Raw genomic sequence first — 17,974 nt, 5'->3', positions numbered from 1 at the left:
GTACACGAACATATGTCATTCTATGGATAATGTGTACAGAAATACTAGTAAATATCACGTACTTGTATATTTCATTTGAACTCATTAATGAACATACATAACTTATTTGCTGTAGGTGTCATGATGGCCTTTCTTACTATAAATAGCTTCACAGACAAAAGTAACAAGCAGATTCAAAAAATTGTGGTCCCCCGCTTTCGGTGTCTTTATGGGTGAGATGTTATTTTTTATGACATATTGTGTCTAATATGAACACCGTATCATATGTCCTTTATTTAGATATTATCATTGAAGTTGATTGTTTTGAAGAATAAAAACCCTAATCCTGACCGTTAAAACTTATGGCCAAAGTTAAAGGTTTTTTTTTAAAGTAGGTGAACTCCAAGGTCAAGATCAAAGGGTCAAAGTTGTTAATATCCCATGAAAGGTCTTCTCACAAGCATTACATATGTGAAGTATGAAAGTCCTAGCTCTTACCGTTCAAATGTTATGGTCAAGATTAAGTTTTTTCATAAGTATGTAAATCTTTAAGGTCAAGGTCAAAGTTGTTGATATCCAAATAAAGGTTCTGCCACAAAGAATATGTACGTGAAATATGAAAGTCCTAGATATATATCGTTCAAAAGTTGTGACCAAAGTTAAAGTTTCTTAAAAGTAGTTAAAACTCCAATGTCAAGGTCAAAGTACGAAAGCCCTCGCTCTCACCGTTCAAAAGTTATGGTCGAAGTTAAAGTTTATTCATAAGTACGTAATTCTCAAAGGTCAAGGTCAAAAGGTAAAGGTTGTTGGTATCCATTGAAAGGTCTTGCCACAAAGAATACAAATGTGAAACATAAAAGTCCTAGTAGCTACTGTTTAAAAGTTGTGATCAAGGTTTAAGTTTAAAAAGTAGTTTAAAATCCAAGGTCAAGGTCAAAGGGTAAAAGTTGTTGGTTTTCAATGGAAGGTCTTTTCACAAGAATTACATATGTGAAGTACGAAAGCCTTAGTCCTCACCGTTCAAAAGTTATGGTCAATGTTAAAGTTTTTTCATAAGTAAGTGAAACGCCATGGTCAAGGTCAAAAGATCAAGGTTGTTGGTATCCAATGAAAGGCCTTGCCACAAAGAATACATATGTGAAATATGAAAGTCCTAATATCTATCACTCAAAAGTTATGGCCAAAGTAAAAGTTTGGAATTTTTGTGTAAATGTGGGTTAAACTCCAAGGTCAAGGTCAAAAGGTCAAATTTGGTGGTACTCAAAGAAAGGTCTTGTCAAAAGAAATACACTAGTTTAATATGAAAGTCATAGCTCCACTAAATCAAAAGTTATGGGCAAGGTTAAAGTTTTTGTGACGGACAGACTGACAGACTGACCGACAGACGGACAGACGAATGAGATTTAATGTCCCTTCGCTTTCGCGAAAGCGGGGGACAAAAAATAAACCAAAGTGCGTCAAAGCATATCAATGCTTTCTATACACAAAATAGTCACATTAAGAGACGACAATTAAACACTTATTTTTAACATCTCAGTGTTTGAAAATATTGATCAATATTTCTGATTAAGAAATTAAACTGAAAAAAAAACAAATAAGATATTTATCTTATTAGAGTATAATGGCGATAGAGCAATTTGTGCACATACGCTGCTCAGTGCATATATTCGTGAACTATTTTCAAAAGCACAGTATGGAACGCCGTCACTGCCTTATAGCAGAACACTACAATTGCATTGTGTCAACTTTCAATTACATTATGTCAACACTTTGTGACATTTACGCACAGTACTATTGCATTGCGTCTACTTTCCATTACATTATGTCAACTTTTTATGATATTTACACACACTACTATTGCATTATTTCAACTTTCCATTACATTATGTTTAGTCTTTATGACATTTACACACACACTACTATTGCGTTATGTCAACTTTCCATTACATTATGTCAACTCTTTATGACATTTACACACACTACTATTGCGTCATGTCAACTTTCCATTACATTTTGTCAACTCTTTATGACATTTACACACACTAACTATTGCTTTATGTCAACTTTCCATTACATTATGTTAAGTCTTTATGGCATTAACTCGCACTTCAATTACATTGCGCCAACCTTCCATTGCATTATATCAGCTCTTTATGACATTAAGTCAAAACGATTTTACGTGGTGTAAAGATGTTTTTATATAATTTCAACTCATTATTACATTATGTGCACTCTCTACTATTTGGTCTAAGTAGTTCATTACATGATGTGAATTTATCTTTAATTCAATATCAAGTCGCTATAACACGATGTCAGAATTTCATTACATGATGTGAAAAAAATGTCACATGTAGCCAATTCTTTACTATACTGTGTCATCAATATGCTACATGACGACGGGAATCTATTACATGTTGTCAATTTTCCCTTACTTTTTGACAAATCATTATGTTATGCCATTGTATCTTTACATTGTTTCTAAAATGCTTAGCCTCTTGTCAGTATATCTTAGAATATTTCAACAATTTCGTTTCGTGTTTTTAATATTACATGCACATATGTTAAACATGCAAATAATTTAAATTAAACATATCAAATATTAAATTATACACAAGACTTAATTAATCCTTAATTGAATATCAGGTTAAATTTATAAATAGGATCATGTTCCCATGGAATCTTTATTGACGATTGTTTTTTTTTAACGCCGAAATTCAATGGCCATTTAATCTCATATAAATATCACAAATTAAATAATATGTGTCATGCAGCAATATTTTTCTTTTTATTTTGAATTATTTTGAAAAGTCCAAAACTTCTGATCTAACTACAAAACACTGTCCTAAGCTTTTTATCAGTCTTTAACCCTCCTTTTTTTAAAAAAAAGTGTAAACACATGGTATTTCATACATGCACTGGTGGTTTGGTGGGGAGAGGGGGGATCCCGCCCTCCCATCTTTAGTGACCAAAATATGCATGAAATTAATCAATTGATTTTATTTTGTAGGACATTGCATTAGTTTTACATAAAGTATAACTGAAATAAGTTGAAACGTTTTATAAAAAAAAAAATCTAAAGCCTGAGAGCTTCCGGGCTTTCACCCCCTGGTCCCCAACTTATACACCATATCGTCCCTCTTTAGCTACTCTTTTCAAGAACCCAAGATCGCCACTGATATAAGCCCATGTTTACTAAGGCAATTGGTCAATTGATTAAAGTGAGGGACTGGTAGATTTTCGGAACAGAATTCTGGTCCTGGAATGGTTGAAAAATGACTAATTCCAGTGAAGTTGAATCGTTTTTGAAGGTTGGGGGAGGTTTGTCAGCCAGAAAAAAATATGGTACAAAAAAAAAAAAGAAAAAAAATCCAAACTCGAAAATCCTACTTCGGGTGCGGGGGGGGGGGGGGGGTCCAACTTCGATCAGTCCTAAAAAAAATTCCAAATATACTACATTACCCTTATACTTCAGCACAAAGTGGTGCTGAATTTTAATGAACATTTTCTATGATAAAGTTATGTCGGAAAAAAGAGGAAGTCATACCCCCCCCTTCTCATATAATGTATCTAATTAATCAGGACCCCCCCCCCCTCCCAGTCGTGAAAACACGGTTATCAACTTTGACATAACGTAAATGTATTTTACAGCACGTAATGAACATTTGTAACCAACGTGATAAAGAATTAATACAATGTAAAGAAAGTTTTAAATCACATGAGAAAGAGTTAACATATTCTTAGTAAATATCCACATAAAGGAATGGAGTTTTGACATAATGTAATAAAGTGTTGATATAATATGGAACGCCGGGACTGTCTCCATAATATATGTTCACATTTTGTTAAAAACCTTTTTACTTAACGTAATAAAGCACTGACAGAAAGGTTTGATGTTTTCACCTCACATTGTGATGACCTCGGCCTAAAATAAAGATACATTGACATCACGTAATAATGCTTTGTTGCAATAGAAATATACACTCACAAAAGGGAATGGACTTTGACTTAATGTAATGATAAATTAAATCATAGAGCACATGTAAAACGAAATTAACTTGACGTAATGCAATTTTGACCTCACATATTAAAGAAATGAAATAATATAAAGAAATATTCATTTCACGTTATAAAGTTTTAACACAATGTAAACATATTTTCACTTCACATAATGAACTTTGGTCTTCAAGTTATAAAGTGCCGACATAATGGAAGAATGTGTTTACTTCATGTAATGCAGCATTGACATGATGTAAAGATATTTTTACATCACCCCATAAAAAATTGACATAACCTAAAGGTATGTTCACATCACGTAATGATAGATTGACATAATGAATGTATAGTTTTATGCTATAAGGCAGTGATGGCGTTCCATAGCACAGTCTTTGAAAAGGATACTATAGGCCTTATTGAATTGTTAAAAATATTATCTTTTTACGCCAGTGTTTTGTGAGCGGGTTTGCTTTCTTTGTTGTCTTCTAGCAAATAAATGTAGATTAGTAAATTGGAGTATGAAGAATTAATATGTGGTATGCATGAAATCGCCTGACAATGTATGTGTACAATATTTTGTATTGTATACATAATTGTATACATTATTTTTGCACCTCTGACCAGTTTGTTTGAAGTATACATGCGAACTACTATAAGTCCCCATTCACCAATATTTTGGTTAGGGCAAATAAATTGAACTGAACTGTACCGTTATCTATTTGGTGGTCTAAGTTCATCACTGTTAAGCAGCAAAATCGAATTTGCTTGTATTTAACCAGTTTAATAAATATTCAAAGCAATCTTATACCTGTTTATCTTTGTCTTTAACTCCCAATTTTCTTCAGAATTTGAACGGTTTAAAAGAAATTTAAAAATATTTTCCAGTTTAGAATTATTATGATGTATGTGTATGTAAATATTTCCAAGATTTGTTCGAATTATAATGACTTTATGTATGCATATATTTTCAAGATTATTCTTTTAGTTGTAATACTGGTAATGCTTAAATGTTTTCAATATATGAATTACTCAAATAAAAAAGTTAAATTCTTGATGTGTTTAAAGGAAAGTGATTTGAAAATACTGTTAATTCGATAATCCTAAATGCAATTAAAATCACATTCTCCCTTCAAATACATAATTTCGAACAAAAATTAAAATGGTTGTTGAAAGTTTTGTGTAAACGAGGGTCATTGAAAAAGTTTTTACACATTTTTCTAACATTTTTATTTAACGTCATATTAAATCTTAATTTCGTACACATACATTAACAACAAATTCGAATAATTTGAGAAAAAAATAGGAAAATATCTTCATATTTATAAAAATTATAAAGATTTAGAAGAGCAAAATTTGGGTCATAGAACAACGTTAAAACTGAGTAATTTTCACTCAATAATTCCTCGTTTTGACATATCCAAATTGCTTGAGTATATAAATAAATAAATGGCAATATGAATACCAACAATGAGTTTTCATTTGTGTCGAAAGAAAACTTGCTGATTTGATGAGGGTGTCAAGTCGTATAGAATGCACCAACGGGAAAGGAAACAGTGTGTAACAAAAGGCCCAGGAGCCACATCGCTCACCTGAGCAATTGGCTAGGAAAAAGCACATATCAGATCAGAACTGAAAGTTTACTGAAGGGGGGGGGGGCTTAAATTTTAACACCCCAGGGGGTCATGATTTGAACAAACTAGAATCTTCACTACCTGAGGATGATTCCCTATAAATATCACTAGGCATGGTTTTGAATTTGAATCTACACTACCCGAGGATAATTTCACATGAGTTTCATCTTTCCTGGTCCAGTTGTTCTTGAGAAGAAGATTTCTAAAGATTTTTTCCTACATGTATATATTCCTATGTAAAACTTGTGTCAGCCATTTTGGCCCCACCCTACCCCTGCGGGTCATGATTTGATCAAACTTAAATCTACACTACCTGAGGATGATTTGATATGAGTTTCATCTTTCCTGGTCCAATGGTTCTTGAGAAAAAGATTTTTAAAGATTTTCCCTATATATTCCTATTTAAAATTTTGATCGGCCATTTTGGCCACACCCTATCCGCGGGGGTCATGATTTGAACAAACTTGAATTTAAACTACCTGCGGATGATTCCACATGAGTTTCATCTTTCCTAGCCCAGTTGTTCTTGAGAAGAGGATTGTTCTTGAGAAGAGGATTTTTAAGATTTTTCAACATATTTCTATGCAAACCTTTGATCAGCCATTTTGGCACCACCTTACCTCCGGGAGTCATGATTTGAACAAACTTGAATCGTCACTACCTGAGGATGATTCCCTATGAATATAACTAAGCATGGCTTTGAAGTACTTTTAAAAGGTTTCCCTATATATTCCAATGAAAAAAATTTGATCGGCCATTTTGGCCCCACTCTACCCTCGGGGGTCATGATTTGAACAAACTTGAATCTGCACTACCTGAGAATGATTCCATAATTATGAGTTTCATCTTTCCATGCCCAGTGGTTCTTGAGAAGAAGATTTTTAAAGATTTTTTAAACATATTCCTATGATAAAATTTGATCAGCCATTTTGGCCCCAACCTACCCCCGGGGGTCATGATTTGAACAGAATCGAATCTTCACTACCTGAGGATGATTCCATATAAATATAACTAAGCATGGCTTTGAAGTACTTGAATAGAAGATTTTAAAAGTTTTACTAATATATTCCAATGTAAAACTTTTATCGGCCATTTTGTCCCCACCCTATCCTCGGGGGGTTATGATTTGAACAAACTTGAATCTACCCTACCCGAGGATGATTCAGCATGAGTTTCATCTTTCCTGGCCCAGTGGTTCATGAGAAGAAGATTTTTAAAGATTTTTCCTGTATGTTCCTTTGTAAAACTTTGGTCGGCCAGTTTGGCCCCACCCTAGTCCCGGGGATAATGATTTGAACAAATTTAGAATCTACACTACCTGAGGATAATTCCATGTGAGTTTCATCTTTCCTGGTCCATTGGTTCTTGAGAAGAAGATTTTTAAACGATTTTTTCTATATATCTCTATGTAAAACTTGGGTCGGCCATTGTGGCCCCACCCTAGCCCCAGGGGTCATGATTTGAACAAACCTGAATCTACACTACCTGCGGATGATTCCACATGAGTGTCATCTTTCCTGGTCCATTGGTTCTAGAGAAGAAGATTTTTAACGATTTTTTCCATATATTCCTATGTAAAACTTGGGTCGGCCATTTTGGTCCCACCCTAGCTCCGGGGGTCAAGATTTGAACAAAGTTGTATTTTCACTACCTGAGGATGATATCAAATGAGATTCATCTTTCCTTGCCCAGTGGTTCTTGAGAAGAAGTTTTTTTAAAAATACCATTAATTTTTCTCTCATTCATAATTATCTCCCCTTGGAAAAGGGCATGGCCCTTCATTTGAACAAACGTGAATCTCCTTTACCCAAGGATACTTTGCAGCAAGTTTGGTTAAAATTGGCCCAGTGGATCTTGAGAAGAAAATAATGTGAAACGCTTACGACGACGACAACGACAACAAATACGACAACGACAGACAACGGACAAATTTTGATCAGAACAGCTAACTTGAGCCTTCGGCTCAGGTGAGCTTAAAACCAATAAGAAAACGTATTGATTACCAAAGGGAAAAACTCACCGCTGTGTAAAAATACAGCACAAACTAATCTTAAACAATATTATAAAAAAAAAAATAAAAATGCCACAATGCCGTCAAAATCAAGTAAGCGAAACAAAATTCAAACTTGATCAAGAAAATTATATATTACATTTCCAATGCCGTTGTCCGAGATAAAATTACAAATAGTTAATTTACTTTATTTCCTCATCATTGTACTGGTTCATCAACAGGCGTGATTAAAAAAATTTCGTTGCAGAGCGGAAAATATATAGACAAGAAGCGGGGCTTCTAGCACGCGAATTGGCGGTATGAAGAGTATGCAAATATAAGGAATTATTTTAACTGTCAGATTTTTTGATTTCATGACAATGATCAATCGATTGGCTTGCGTGATATCTTTATGCATACATGTAAACCCCTTCAGCATTTTATGCAAATTATCACGCAATCCAATCGATCGATTACATCATGCAATCGAAAAAAAAGGCATGTATTCTTTTAACAATCACATACCAGAAACCACCTAAATATCTGCAAGCGGTTCCAAATCCATGTGGAACAACTGACAGAGGGACAGACAGGCACCTAAACGGACAGACAGACAGATTAACAAACTCAGAGAAAACATGTAGACTCATCCTGTTTCACAGGTAGGGGTCAATTATTAAACTTCTCCAATGATCTTGACTATGTCAAATGTATATATTTCATGTAGCCATTGCACTTCACTATCATCAAATTCATAGAAAAGTTACCTCCCTTGTAAATGCATATCCTTGATTCAGTTTCTTAGAGAGGAACTTGATGTGATGTGATGTTATCTTATGTACCGTAAATATATAGAAAACATGTCTAGGCATTGGGTACTACACATAAAACACACACTCACCGATTGACAAATTACCATCACTTTAATTATGAAATAAATGCCATAGGTTCGCTGTAGACATTTTTACAATAAATATTGTACATGTACCCTAGTAAATAAGTAAATATGTAATTCACATTACTATCAAATCACAAAATTTCAAATTAATTACTAGAAAAATGATCAAACAAAATGTATGGTTATTGAAGAGTACAAAATTTAATGTCCAAAAAAAAAATCATGTCACAATCACAGCAACTTTTTAACTTCCAATACCACATTAAAGATATCAACCTATTACAAGTGCATGACATAAATTCATAAATTTCTTACGAATAGACATCAAATCAAAAATCTTCATGCTTACTTTCTACATGTATCATGTAAGTAAAAGTTACACCTTAAACACGGTAGCAGCGAACACCTTATAGACATGTAATTGTTAACAAGTGTGCACGTAAAAATCTCTTATGAAACAATATACAAATAAGTTTCATGTTTAACTTACCAACTTGGAAGCTTTCTGTCATGGAAAAAACAAAGACAAACATGATAATCAACACAGTGACTTTTAAAGCAATATGAATAGTAAACAAATTCTACAATTGTAAAGTACATGTAGGTATTTCATCTAAAAAACAGAAGTTTCTGTCGAGACTGAAGCTCTACAAGTTTTTATTTACAACAAAGGAAGAGAAAAGTAGCAGTTGGGGAATGAAACTTTACAGCAGCAATGAAAATAATAATGATCCTTGATTAAGTCTCTTTATGTTCTTAGTGTAGTCTATAATTGCATGCCAGATTATATCATTATCAGACTAAAACTGTATTTGGTTGATTGATTGATTGAATACTGTTTTACGTCCCTCTCCAGAATATTTCACTGATATGGAGACGTCACCATTGCCGATGATGGGTTGCAAATTTAGGCCTATGCTCGGTACTTACGGCCTTTGAGCAGGGAGGGATCTTTATCATGCCACACCTGCTGTGCACGGGGTCTCGGTTTATACGGTCTCATCCGAAAGACTGCCCCATTTAGTCGCGTTTTACGACAAGCAAGGGGGTACTGACGACCTATTCTAACCCGGATCCCCACGGGACAACTGTATTTGGAATAGCATTTTGATAGTATTTTACAGAAATTTCTATCTTTAGTAAACAAGGCAATAATGTTCATCAAAACCGAAAAAAATGATGAATAGAATTGTGTATCTTAGTGTAGTCAACTTTTGTACAAAATTATATTGAAACAGAACAAAACTGTAGGAGTAGTATTTTGAAAGTATTTTGAAAACCGATAAAGAGAATCATGTGTCTTAGTGTAGTCTACTTGTGTGCCAAGTTATATTGAAATCAGACCAAATTTGTAGGAGGAGTAGCATTTTGAAACAATTTCACAGAAAATTCTGTTTAGTAACCATGACAACTTCGTTAATAAAAATCGAAAACCGATATACCTTATTGTGTATCTTAGTGTAGTCTACTTGCGTGCCAAGTTATACTGAAATAAGACTAAAACTGTCGGAGGATTAGTATTTAGAAAATATTTCACAGAAAATTCTACGTCAAGTAACCATGGCAACACCGTTCATCGAAATCAAAAACCGATATATAGAATTATGTATCTTAGTGTAGTCTACTTGTCGAACCAAAACTGTAGGAGAGTAGCATTTTGAAACAATTTCACAGAAATTTCTATTTCTAGTAACCACAGCAACACCATTCATCGAAATACTAAAAAAAAAACGATGAAAAGAATTATGTATCTTAGTGTAGTCTACTTGTGTGACAAGTTATATTGAAATCAGACCAAATCGGTTTCACTGAAATTTCTATTTTTTAGTAACAACGGCAACACCGTTCACTGAAATCAAAAACCGATACGCAGAATTGTGTATCTTATTGTTGTCTACGTCTACGCTAAGTTATATTGAAATCAGACCAAAATTGTAGGAGGAGTAGCATTTTGAAAAATTTCTTACAGACAGCTAGACGGACGGTCGCCGGACTCATTACTATCGCATAAGCTCTTCTGGTCTCTAACCGCATGCATTTTCTTCGTTTAAGGAGATGGACTTGGACCAAAAGCAGTCAAAGCTTCAGAAACTCATGGTCATCAGGTGTACATTTAAGCAGTTCACAAGCCTTTTAAAAATACTCACTTAGCTAACTCTCAGCTTCTCTCAATATTGTGTATTTTATAATATAAGCCATAAATCATGTGAATTTCATGCGATCTCGTGTCTTCTGATAAGTACTAGGTTCTCTTTTGATGCTGTTTCTAACTAAGGCACTTGCAAATGATTCAAATTCGAATGGTAAATAATTTTAACACAGGAAATACGCATGATTTTTAAATGGAAACTATACAAATATAATGAAACAAACACTGTTAGAGCACTATTTAAAGTAGATACGGGAACAAAATATGTTTTACTACATCTATTTGTTCATTAAATTGTTCTATAGTAAACATTAAAATGTGTAATCATAATGAATAAATAAATAAATAAATGATATTCGTAAAATATTAGTAAAAACAGCAATTTCCCTTAAGGGGCAAAAAAATATATATATAATAAAAAAATAATTAGAAAGATGAAGTCGCCAGTTTTAAATGTTTACTTCCGGTTTTCAACGTTTGCTTCCGGTAAGAAGGCAACTCGCCCTCAGCAGCTTGATGATATGACTTTTAGTGGTTTCCGGCGAGTGCGGAAGAAGAAAGTCTGTGTGTCAGAATGAAGAGTGTTTTCCTTGTATTTAACTTTATTTTTTGTTGAAATAAAATATTCATCGTCTTAATCTATCAAAAAAAGTACAGTATCTTTTGTGAAAACTAAAAATTGAAGATTCAACATGAGAAATGTGAAGGTTATCCTCACTGTCGAATTCATTTTTGGTAAGATTTTTCTTTACTATTTTATGAATTTAATGACTAATATCATATAATTTATTTATTTGTAATGTTGTATGCTTATTCAAGAATTCCATTTGATTTATGATAGATAAAATGTTACTTGATTCACCCATTCATTTATTTCATCCAAAGTGCTTATATGCCCCAATCAGATATCAAATAATGTTTAAACAAATTAGTTAAAAATACTTAAGGCTTGGGGGTTGTTTTGAAAAAAAAAAGATTATTTTCATGCGGTTTGACATCGCTATATGGTACATGTACAATGCGAATTAGAAATATCAGTTTAATAATTTTTTAACGTAGTGAGGACAAATCGAGAAGACAAAGGAAGTGCAATTTAAAACTTACATAAAAATAGACGTTTGTTTCATTTTTTATTTTGGAAATACTTTTTTGAAATTAGCAATGGATTAAAATTGCAGTGCTACCCTGAAATTTCCAAACATGTAACATAAATAGTATTCAAAAGGGTTTAAAACCTGTTATTATACTTTTATTATATTATTTATCTAGAATTGATATTGTGTTGCAATGGAAAAACCACAACATCTACAACCCTTTCAACCACAAGTATGCCGCCATCAAACAATCTAACATCGAATGCTTCAGTTCCATTTTCTACGACTGCTCAGAACTCGACAAACTCGACAGGAAGTACTACGATACTAACCCCGGTTTCCACAACAACTATTAGTCTTGCGTCAACAAATAATATTACATCGAACATGTCGAATTCTTCGACAACAGTTTCACCAATCAATCAAAACACAACCCTTTCATCACAAAACACAACACTGCTTTCATCTGTGTCCAGCACCAAGAATGGTTTGGTCAATTTAACAACCACAACCCAAATGACCGGTTTAGTGAGTATGGAAAACAGAACTAAGACAATCAGTGGTAATACCTCGGCAACAAGTAATACAACTACAACTAATCAAACATCTACTTTTTCATCGACTCAAGCTGTGAAATTTTACAATGAAAGCACCATCTCAACAACAAAGCAACTTGGCAATATGAGTAATGTGTCTTCAAGTCTCAAAACAACGACAACAATGAAAATGATGAACAGTTCGACAAAAACTCCAACCACAACCACTCGGGTCATTATTTCAACAACCTTAGCAAAAACAAGTCAAAGACCTAGTACAACCACTGTTCCTAAGGTCTTACCGTCCACTTCCATAAAAACTACACAAGCTATGATGACGTCATCAAAAATAACAACGACCAAATTGATGGCGGAATCAACACATGATCAAGTCAAGTTAGCCCCTGGAGAAAGCAAGGATCATGGCGATGTCTCCACAACAGGTATATTTCTCAGGTTAATGAGTACTAAGCAGGCTTACGTCAATTAGAGGGTCCATGTTTTTTTTTTCTTTTCTTTTTTTTTTCCACCATAAAAATTTTGTATTGAAATGTTTGTTTATGAGCTGGTTGCAGGATTGTTTAAGCAGTTTCAGTTTGGGGAAACCATTCCCAAATAAAATCCCTTGACAAATTAACCATAATATTGTTTAAATTTAATAAAGGGTGCACAAATATAGTCTATAGTAGGTATGCTATACTCTGAAAAACTAACTAGGAGGGGACAAGTCTAATCCCCCTTAACCCTTCCTTGTCCAGATCATACGACAATAGAATGGCCCCAAGTTACGATAAAGTTAAGTCAAATAAAGGTTAGTTTAATTCAGTGGTGTATTTGTAGAATTTGGAACTGAAAGAATTTGGAACACTCAAGCCCTAACCCCCCACCACCCCCCCACCCTCCCTATTTTAATAGGCATATGGTGAGAAATACCCTTCATTTTTCCTTCATTGTTGAAATTATTCACTTCTTCCATAAACATGGAAGAAGAAAGTAAATTCAGTTTCATTTTAACCCCAAGTATACGTTAAACTTTTACTACTTTTAGTACACACTGTATATTGAAGTCTGAATATGCTAAAAATCAATGTATTAGATTTTCTACAGCAGCTTTATGTGCCTCTTCGTAACGAAAGAAACTCTTGTGTAGCACGCCCTTTGACAATGGACACACAACAAAATAATACCCAGTCCTAACATCTGATGCTGTCAAGTAAACATGTACCTCATTAAATATATGTATTCAATATAAATAAGGGTATCCACGATATGCACATACAGAGATAATCATTTTGTCGAAATTCATTCATCTGTTTAACCAAAATGAAATCAAAATCTCCTTACATTTATATCGATGTAAATCAGCGATGATTGTGTTAAATAAAATCAACCAAAGTATAAAATTGTGATTTCTTTTAAAAAAATTTTTCTTTCCTTGAACGGTTGTGTTTAAAAAGGAAGGAAATTACTTAAATTGTTACTTTCTAAAGGAAACTACACTTAGTGCATGTATCGACACATCTAAAATGTGATCACTTTTCATATAAATTTTGACTTGTAAATATCAGAATCATTCATATTAGGATGTGTCCTTGAAATGAAATAGAGTATATTTAAATAGCAAATAGTATTTCAGCTAAAATGTATATTTTAAACAATTTCAAGTCAGATGAAACGTAAACCTCTAAAACATGAAAGGTTGGATTCGGCCATACATGAATGATCGACATCCCCCGCCAATTAGTCACACCCCGTTGTGCTTCCAATTATGATCAGTAAATAATGAAATATTTTTAGTTTGTATGTAATGACCCTTCACAGAGTATAAAAAACATAAGTTAGAATTTGACAAAATGATAGATTATATTTTGTGGACAATGCTTTGAAACCAACTATATAATTTACGAAACGATGCTTATAAATAAGTGTTTCTTCAACTTAATATTTTTTCATTTACTTACTTTGATTAAGAAATTTAAAAACAAACAAATTCACTACCTGTGTAATTGTTTAGCATTAATACAATCATAAATTGTTTTAATCTTTTTGGCCATTCTGTTCCTCATTTGTTGCTTATTATGTATGTTCAGTCTTTTGATCAAGTATATAAAATAATAGATAGTGTGCGACCCAGTTTCTGACCAAATTATGTTTTTTTTTATTTTAATTTTTCCTTCATTGGTATTTAAAAGGGAATATGCATTTTTTAAATGTGTCACATGATTAATTTTTCTTAACTTATGATTTGTTTACTTTTATTCTATTGTTGTAAAAGAAGCATTTAAGCAAATAATGTGATTGGTATTTCTAAGAGTCACATGATTGATTTGCCAGTAATCGTGTGATTTTGTTTATGTTGTAGTTGCAGTCTCTGTGGTTACTGTCGTCATCTTCATCTTGATTTCGGCTTTGATAATCATCTGCATCTTAAGAAAGTTTGTATATTTGTCTTTATCTATTTCTTATAATAAGATCAAATATATCTTTTTATTTTCTTTTCCCTTTAAACTATTCCGTGTATAAAATGAGAAAAAAAGTTATTTTTCTTGTACAAGAACACTACATATTTAAATGAATTTCTTTCTCAGGCACGCGGAAGAGTAAAATTGTGTTATTAAGCTTTTTTTGTCAATTACTTAATGCTTAAGAATACATGTTTAAGCTAAGTATATTTGTTGAATTCTGATTTCAAACTAGTTACTGATGGGTAAATGAGCAGTTCGTTCATAATGTTCTTTGTTTGTTCTGGCAATTTTTCGAGTTACAACTTTTGATGTAAAGCGATGTGTATTTTTTTTCTTTTGAAGACGCTCGAATTCCAGAGAAAATCCGAAAATAAACACAAACACCGGTTTCACACCGACGGTACATTCTCCAAGCAACATAAAACTGGATTTCGAAAATCTAAATGACGCATCCGCACCAGGGGAGTTTCTCATGGACAAATCTATGATTGACCTCGAATCTCCCACACCCGAAAACGAGGCTTTGCAGACCGTAGCTTTATTGGATCATGCAACGGATGAGTTTGGCTCAAGAGAAATAACCACTTTTCACACTAGCAAAAACGAGAAAGAGGATGAATTAAACGCATCTGGGAATCAAAATGTTGGGGATAAACAGGATTCTTCCGACGATGACTCATCGGAAGAAGAAGACGAGGAACCGGAAATGGGGGAGAAGAATAATGACAAGCGTCAAGTTAACCCTGAAGATAAAAGTTTACCGGAAGTAGGGAATGGTGAAAAGACAGTGAATAGCAATTCCGTGTCTGACGTTGCAGTGAAGGAAGATAGTTCGATGCCAATGACAAATTTTGTTTTGGAATCTGAAACTCCAAACGCTCTTCCTCAAGAATCTCAAAGAAAAAGTGTTAAAGTCTCTGAGCTTTGATAAAAATGATGTTAGATAAAAAACTAACGTGTGTACTTCTACATTGGGAAAGTGTAAAATGTACACGATTTCTCTAAAAGACCTTTACAATTGTGTAATTGTCTTTTTTAGATTTAAGAAACTCATGTCCTTTTGTATGCAATTTGTATTTTTTTTTTACCTGTCAAATATGAATTTAAATGACATGGATTTATAAAGTTGTGTGAGCGTGTGATTTTATTATTTCTTAATCCAGAAGCGCAATTTCTTTTTTTCTATTTTATTCTTCTTCCTCAAAAAAATGCATGTGTTTATATAGGACAAAAAAAATCAAGTTTTCTGTGATTGGATATTTTCTGTGCATATTTAGAGGACAGAAATCCCCCCCCCCCCAGGTTATGTGGTCGAAGCTTTATTTTTGGGAGGGGACGGGGGTGTTATAATATTGTTACAAAAAAGGAAACAAAACACAAAAAAACTGTATTTGAATATAATAAGACTTAATTCAGTTTTTTGGGGATTTGTTTTGCTTATATCTATGTCCAAATATCAAATACTGGTAATACAATGAATAGAAAAACGTAATACGTAATTTTTGAAATATAGAAAGGTTTAAAATTGGTTCAAACATGCATACAAACTCATTTCTTATGGACTTTCTCCTAGGTTCAAATTAACGTATACATTACCAGTTAAACATTTCAAGCTACGGTTTACCAGGAAGTTAACGTATATCTAGGACAATCAATACACTAATTTCATAAACTTCCTGCTTCTTATATAAAAGGGATGCTTAATTTACAATGTTTTATAAACGTGAATGAAAGTGTTTCTGTTAATTTGTTTGTGTTCTTTTTTTTGATTCATAATTTATCATTTTTAGAATTAATTAATTTTAATTCAATTTTAATTATTTTATATTTTCCTTTCATCAGCTTCCGCTTAAATCAAAGCCACATGCATTACGGGCATACAAAGAAAGAGGGCTTAAATAGGCTTTGCCTGCTGCCCCATCCCATTCATTTTATGTGAATAATAATATTTTGTATTTAAAAAAATACAAAGAAACATCACATTGATCCTTATGATTCATTTTCATTAAAAATGCACATGACGTGCCCGCGCCAGTAAAACGCTTAGATCATGATGATAAAAACAATGTAAATTTGATTTCCGGCTGTAAAGAAAGTGCAGGAGAGTGAGTGTTAGTAACGTACATGTTCAAACAATGATTTTATTTTATTATGTTGATGTCACATGTGTAATAATTTAGGGAAGAAAATAAACATGTACATTAACCGATGAGCTTGTCTTGTTGAAGACCTGTAAGTTTTGTTTAAAAGTTGATATTTTAATTTTTGAAAATGTGAGTCAATAAAACTATTTAAATATCAAGTAGTGGGTTTTCATATTTGCTAGGAATGTATTTAAAAAGAAAAGTAACAATGGGTATTTTTTACAACTTGACTTCCGTATGATATTGAAAAAAAATATACTAATAAGAAACTTCCTCTCAATACAGCATGATTTAAAAATACATATATAAGTGCTTTGCTACATGTATATGATGTTGCATTAATTTTTTTAACTTACTTCCTAGGAATGTTTTAGATTTTCATATATTTTAATACACATTTTCACATCTGGATTCCTTGTTGCTTACTATAATGTACTCATATCTGCCTGAATACTTTGACAAAAATAATCTAAAAGAAAAGCAGGCACGTGGCATTAGGAGGGGAAGGACATGTTTCCATTTTCAGACCTAACTTTTTACTATGGGAAATGTTCATTGAAAGTTAATTACCCCCCCCCCCCTCCACAAAACACACATTCTTGTTTGCAGTAGAGTCAAATACATGTAAGGGTAATGTAGTTTGTATGATTGAGTAAAAAATGATACTGAAGCTTCTGTCCCCGACGAAAAGGAGTTTGATTTCTTTTTTTTTTTTTTTTTGCCCCCCCCCCCCCCCTACATTAACAAATGCTATGCTTCCTCCATTAAGAAGTAATCATTATGTGGTCTTTTACTTTCTTTGTACATTTAAAAGATATGAAAGAAGGTCAAAATGCAAGTATAATTTATAACGAAAAAATCAACCGACTCCTAGACAACTAGCGAGGCTGTCACAAAACAAAACATAAAAATCTTTAATATATCAGAGGGATTGAGACGAAGTCGAACCAAACAAATTAACGTCAGTTGATAATTAGAAACGTCTGCAGTTAACGACAACATTCGCAGTCATTTTCACTAATCCTATCGCATGTCAAGTTTAACAATCTATAATCATATAATGGTCTCAATGAACATGAATGTCAAGAATTGTTT

At 33.0% G+C, this 17,974-nt stretch overlaps 1 protein-coding gene across 2 annotated transcripts; it reads left to right on the top strand.

The window, feature by feature from the left end:
* The first annotated feature begins 11,202 nt into the window (after positions 1–11,202).
* Positions 11,203–17,023, top strand: LOC134259797 (uncharacterized). 2 transcript variants are annotated; one of them, XR_009990416.1, is made up of 5 exons: positions 11,203–11,375; positions 11,910–12,713; positions 14,633–14,705; positions 15,078–15,825; positions 15,899–17,022. XR_009990416.1 is itself a non-coding variant. In XM_062742399.1 (4 exons), exons 1-4 carry the CDS (start codon positions 11,333–11,335, stop codon positions 15,661–15,663), a joined length of 1,506 nt encoding a protein of 501 aa, XP_062598383.1. In that variant the 5' UTR covers positions 11,203–11,332; the 3' UTR covers positions 15,664–17,023. The 2 variants fall into 2 exon arrangements, 1 of the variants encoding a protein (XP_062598383.1); XM_062742399.1 differs by having other exon boundaries at positions 15,078–17,023.
* Positions 17,024–17,974: the final 951 nt, after the last annotated feature.

The sequence above is a fragment of the Saccostrea cucullata genome, unplaced genomic scaffold (genome assembly GCF_032062105.1).
Source record: "Saccostrea cucullata isolate Sc308-1 unplaced genomic scaffold, CSIRO_AGI_Scuc_v1 ctg940, whole genome shotgun sequence".
In the NCBI taxonomy this organism is placed as follows: Eukaryota; Metazoa; Mollusca; class Bivalvia; order Ostreida; family Ostreidae; genus Saccostrea; species Saccostrea cuccullata.
This window is presented reverse-complemented; position numbering and strand designations above follow the sequence as displayed.

Bases quoted from the DNA above. Each gene is read 5' to 3' on its own strand.
- LOC134259797 (XM_062742399.1), top strand. From the start codon at position 11,333: ATGAGAAATGTGAAGGTTATCCTCACTGTCGAATTCATTTTTG. The intron at 12,714-14,632 runs GTATATTTCTCA...TTTATGTTGTAG, and splicing joins TGGCGATGTCTCCACAACAG to TTGCAGTCTCTGTGGTTACT. The intron at 14,706-15,077 runs GTTTGTATATTT...TTTCTTTTGAAG, and splicing joins ATCATCTGCATCTTAAGAAA to ACGCTCGAATTCCAGAGAAA.